At 38.9% G+C, this 6,000-nt stretch overlaps 1 protein-coding gene across 1 annotated transcript in view; it reads left to right on the top strand.

Moving 5' to 3' along the window:
* Positions 1–467: 467 nt before the first annotated feature.
* The window catches only part of LOC124594354 (RIB43A-like with coiled-coils protein 2), a 135,610-nt gene continuing 130,077 nt past the window's right edge, over positions 468–6,000 (top strand). The window contains exon 1 of the mRNA XM_047132722.1: positions 468–578. Within this exon, the coding sequence (XP_046988678.1) occupies positions 468–578 (111 nt within the window). The remainder of the gene's footprint in view (positions 579–6,000) is intronic.

Here is a 6,000-nt window from a genome sequence, read left to right as displayed (position 1 = left end):
ATTCTTGGAAATTACTGTTTTGGGGCATCTAACATGGAGGCACCGGCTTCAAAACAACATACAGCGTAAATCTGTAGCGCCATTTCCCCTCCATTGTTGCGGCCCTTTCAACAACTTCTCTGGCGGTCTGTAGGAGAGCAGAAAGCGACCGAATAGGAATAAACCTTACTGGACTTACAACATACCGACTAAAGCTAGCGCTAGAGGCAGATTTAGTCGTGGACTGCAACTGGTGTTTTCACAGGAGACTTAATTTCACAGATTGAGGAACCATTTAACACGCACTGCATCTGACGCGTTTCCATGGCGGCATCTGTTTATAGCGTTACCGGGATACGTAAACAGATGTCATAGGGGAGCGCTGTTGTTCACGTTTCCCGGTTAACCACAGGACAGGTCGTTTTAGCTACTGTAGTGGCATCGCTGTAAATTAGACAAATATAACTTTATAAAATCAACGGTTCAAGATGATGTCGATTCCAGAAGACCCAAAGCTGGCGGCTGCGCGAGAAAGGAAAAGAATGATAGAAGAGGAAAGGAGGGAGCGCATATTCAATGCGAGAAAGAGACTGATTGGCGTAAGTACTACAGGAATCCTAATTTTCTTTTATTAATACACAACTGCATTTCGCTAATCTAATGGCAGGTTATTTACATATGGCAATTATAGTTTTATTAGTAACCCCACAGATTGCTCGCCTACATCGATAATGACGATCGGACAGAAAGCAGTTTGATTTTCAGTGGTCATTCTTAGCTTCCCACAATCAGCAAAGCACTGTCTGCTCATCTTTAATTTGCTTGTTGGATCGGTAGAAAACGAAAACACGATCACCAAATAGCGTTTATCAAACTTTGCGATCAAACACATTGCAGTGCAGCACTATCTGTATCACTGTCGACTTTTTTATCTTCTTCATATATTGTACAGGTGTTTCATATACAATATTTACACAGCACTGAGATCACAATGAATATTGATCGTGTTAATGTTGTTGTTACAGTAAAATAAACACATCAATAGCATCCAAAATTGCAGTGAATATACCAGTTGAGGAATATAATAACCTGCTCCTTTAATTCGTCTGCAAATATGGCTACCGCAGTTTAGCGTATCGAACGAACACGGAAGTCGACATGCGGTCTCTGTCGTCTTAGATACAGCGTGTACACGACATAATGACACTAGAGGAGTGTACATGCAGTGCTTCACACGACATTACCAGCGTGCAATAACACGCTACCAATCATCTGTGAAAGACTGTTGAGCATGCAACTAAAATCCGATTTAATGCGAAAATTGCCTTCCAAGTAGCAGCATGCAGCGTGGTGCGGAGTCGGCGCAAATGACAAATTATCTTCACAAATTATTCATTTGTCGAATTTAAAAGACTCAATGTCTGACGCCAAAGCATATCCTCCACACTCCTAACCAATTACAAATATCATTGAAGAACTGCATCAGTGTGTTTGAAGTTGTCCCAGTACTGTTAGTTTATTAGTAAGGATTATTGAATCTGACCTCCAAACTGACTTTTGAGGTTTTAAATCTCACCAGGGAGACTGGTGCCGGGTTGACTTTTGTCGTGTGACATCAGGGAGGTCACTAGAAACAACTAATGCTAAATTTAACTTCTCATTTAGTTTCTGTGTACATGATGGGTGCAGCACTTTTACTGCAAAAAGATGACCAAAGAGCTTGTTTCTCAATTATCAGTCTGAAGTGACTGTACTGTGCTGACAATATATGTAAATGATTTTTTATATCTGGAAAATGCAAAGTTTTGTTAACATTACTCATTCGACATCCAACACATTTTTAAATTTGCAGGAGTACTTTCATTGCAGTTACCAAAGGACAATGAATACTAGATTTGACAATTCTATTTTCGAGGAAAATAGGATGAAGATATTAAACTAGGTGGAAAAATAATCTGTGGTATGTTATGCCCTTCTACAATTATGTGTTGGGTGTCCTGGCATACTACTTTTCTTAAACACATTGTCATTAGTCGTGCCCAAAGCTTTTAGGATTCTGATGAATAATGCTAACAAAACTTTGCATTTTACTAATATGATATGCGTAACTGGTCGACAATATGGAGAATATACTTCGGCGTTAGATATTTCTGCCTTCAATTTTAACAACTGAATCATTTCTGAAGGCAATTTCGTACTTTCGTTGGGTTTAACGTGGACTTCTCTTCACGCTGCTACTTGGCGGCGATTTTCGCACTAAAAAACTAAAATTAGTCATCACGGGTATCTATCACAGGACCTCTTTAACAGCATGACTTCATTCAATTGGCTGTGCCACTGTTGATTCGTGATTTCCAAATTTATCATTTACAAGTCATATTATGAGCTCATTTTTTTTCCAAAAGTTTGCAGGTTCACATTTTCAAAGAGAATAAACGTCAATAGCTTCCAAAATTTCAGTGAATATACCAGTTGAGTATATAATTAGCTGCTCCTTTAATTCGTCCTATAAAATAGCTACCACAGTTTAGTGTCTCGAACGATCACTTAAGTCGATACGCGATCTCCGTCGTCTTCGATACAGCGTGGACACGTCATAATGACGTCACGTGTGACATCACCAGCGTGAAATAAAAGTCACCCCAGGGGATCCCATTACAGCGGCAAACTAAACAACAGTAAATGACAATTGTTTTCGTTTTTTATCGATGAAGTAAAGTGTGAAAATGTCACATACTGTAAGTGCCATTTTTTCACAAAACGTTTTTCAGTATTATTGTGTTCTCGGTACTTTGTTGTCTGTCCCTAGTCTTGTTCCAAGTGTCAGATTATGGAGAAAAATTGATTGTCAGATGGCGTGTGTCTCCATACCAAGCAGTGTTCCTCTCTAGAGTTCCAAATGCCTTGTGTCAAGGTCCCTCCACCTAGGCTGGCAGTGGTTAGAAGAGTATTTTTGTGCGTTGGGACAAATTTTTGAGATGCAACAGACATTTTGCGGTTATAGAGACACAAAGAAAGGTAAGCAAGGACTTTGTTCTGCAAGATTTGCTCCAGTTTGTTGTGTCAGATAAAGCTATGAATCCATTCCACGTAAGTCCAGTGCATACAAATGTTTTCTTTGATTTAAAGATGCTGCTGAAACATTGTTACGCAGGCATGTAAGACTTCAAAATGCAATATGGTCAAAGTCTCACACACTCAGTGGCGGCCGTTGTGTAAGAGCATATCAACACCCTGATGTTTGACATCTTGCGGATTTATTGGTTAGTTTTCTTTGAATGCTGTTGAACGTAAGATGCGGTAATTTGAAACGCATGGCACTAAATCTACCGCGCTATGCTACATTGCTACTCCTCTAGACTCCGTGGAACTTGGCATTAAGGTCGCGAGCACACCTTCAGTTGGCGCGCGTTTTAAGCTTTTGCACATGCGCAACTGGCATATGTCATTGCCTTAGGGGCCTAATACATACGAATTTGATAAACACTTTACACGGATCACGGCCTGCACAGCTAGTCCTTACCACTCAACTACAAGTTTACGTCAAATCCACCAGGTGGTAGCATACTGCAACAGACTTTTGTCCATGTTCGCTTCGCGTAAATCCCGCTAGACAGTGCCACATTCCCCAGATATGCCAGGTCACTTACTATATAGTAAAATCAGGGCGAACATCAGAGTATGAGCCGGCCAGAGTGGTCGTGCGGTTCTAGGCTCTACAGTCTGGAGCCGAGCGACCGTTACGGTCGCAGGTTCGAATCCTGCCTCGGGCATGGATGTGTGTGATATCCTTAGGTTAGTTAGGTTTAATTAGTTCTAAGTTCTAGGCGACTGATGGCCTCAGAAATTAAGTCGCATAGTGCTCAAAGCCATTTGAGCCATCAGAGTATGTCGTAGATATAATAGGAAAACATATTTTGCGGGATTGTGAATGAGGTTTTGGATTTTATCATAGAGTAATCCATTTGAGACACTGGGAACCATAAAGTACATCTTCGTCGATTGTGAGACTGTAGCAGTTATTTATACTTGTGGCATCCGTTGATCGTATGCTGTGTCAAGATAATCTGTGTTGTAGGTCACAATGTATATATGAACATTCACGAAAAGATCGCTGGTTTCTCTCATATTCACTTGTATGTGAGATCGAAGACGATGTGTTTTTTTTTGTCCCTATTTACCAGGAAAAATTATCCGCAAAGGGAATAGGGACAACAAGACCAGATTCGTTGACTGAAAAAGTGATGAGATCGAATAAGTGGACGAGAAGCGCACATATAAAAAAGAAGTGTATAATAAGCGAAGCTATTGTGTGGGTGCAACATAAAATGTCTGATTTTCAGCACGGAAGTTAATTATTAACTAATACATGTGTTAGGGGTTTTGACCATTTGTCCGAAAAAATAAAAAAGCACAAAAACTCCCACTTACACAAAAATGCAAAACAGAGAATAGCGAAAACTAATACTATTTCGTTCTTGCCCTAAACAAAATTCGATAATAACAGTTTTCTTTTTTCAACACGTTATGGGTATTATTATTATTTACAGTGGATGTAGTTGTATAAGTATGTTGATAAGCTTAACTGTTACACAGTAAACAGTTTTTGATGTTGCTGAACAATAGCCATACAACATTTTTTAAAGGAACGCCCCACCATTTGCCTGTTCTATTGTTTATTTAGGTACATCCCAGGTTTTGGCCTTTTATGACATTTTCGAGTATTTGCGAAAAGCAAAAATTGCATACAATAAGACCACATTAAATTTCTAACATGTAAAATATTTTAAAAAATTAATGTAAAATGGTGTATAATTACGAAATATGTACTTACATTTTATGTCTTTAACATATATCGCAGAACACTTAACATGTCAATCTCAAAGTTGGCCATAAATTAAGAAAAATATTAGCTCCCCACGAAGTGCCAGATGTAAAATCACCATCTTGTAACAGATCACCAAATAATCGTGGGGGCACGTCATATTTAGTAAAGACAGGCTTATGTCGGTAAATTAAAGATGAGCACGTGTCCTTAAAAAGTAATGATAGTGAAATCAAAGCGTATAAGTAATAGAACAATAGTATACTAAATTGACAAAGTGTCATAGATATATGACTGTTAGTGTTAAATGTCTTCAGGCTATAAATAATTATCTTTGTGGTGGCACTGTGTACCATCATCTTTCCAATAAGCTTGTATACATCAGATCGTCAACAACTGCAAGTGAAACAAAGAGCTTGCTGAAGTGAACCTACATTAAGTTGGTTAAGGAACTAAAGTCTAAAAGGAAGAAACCGAAATAAAGTTCAAGGACAGTGAATCACTTATAAGAATATATTAAGTGTCTTTGGAAATGGAAATGAAATCGATAATACAAAATACGAATGTTAACAATAGGAATTAAAAAGCTGGGTTGGAGGGGGGGGGGGGGGGGGGGGGGAGATTGAGGGGTAAATGGATGCTGGCTGAAGACGGATGGGAGAGATGCAGGAATATGCATTGTTAAGCCAAGACGTAAGAAAATTAAGACGGTTAATATTAGATTAAGTTGGTATAGTATTGCTGGGAGGGCGGAGAGCGAGGGATGAGAGAATAGGAGAGAGAGACTAGAAGACACGGGAGAAACGGATGGACGGGGATTGGTGGATGGTCCAAGGTGTTTGGAAAACATGAAAGTACAGTCACAGTGAAATATTTATGAAATATACTAAGAGTAGGAAAATATATAGCATCATAATATGCTTACGGAAACGTAAAAATGCATTACACTTGTATAAAATACAGCAGTTGCCCCTTAGTAGGAAAAAGCACCTAATGAAAGCCATTTTAGTATTATATGGCATAAATAGATTAGTGTATGTGTACAACCTGTCTTAATTACAATAGGTACAGATCTTATTTATTGCAAGGATGTAAACTAAGCACAGGAAGGTGACTAAATTTCCAGCCTATACATTAATTTTGGGTACACAACAAGATGACCTCTGGTTTCAATAGCCGGTAATCTGAGCAGCAGG

The sequence above is a fragment of the Schistocerca americana genome, chromosome 2, assembly GCF_021461395.2.
Source record: "Schistocerca americana isolate TAMUIC-IGC-003095 chromosome 2, iqSchAmer2.1, whole genome shotgun sequence".
Classification (NCBI taxonomy): domain Eukaryota; kingdom Metazoa; phylum Arthropoda; class Insecta; order Orthoptera; family Acrididae; genus Schistocerca; species Schistocerca americana.
Note: the sequence above shows the minus strand (reverse complement) of the source record. Positions and strands in the feature narration are given on the sequence as shown.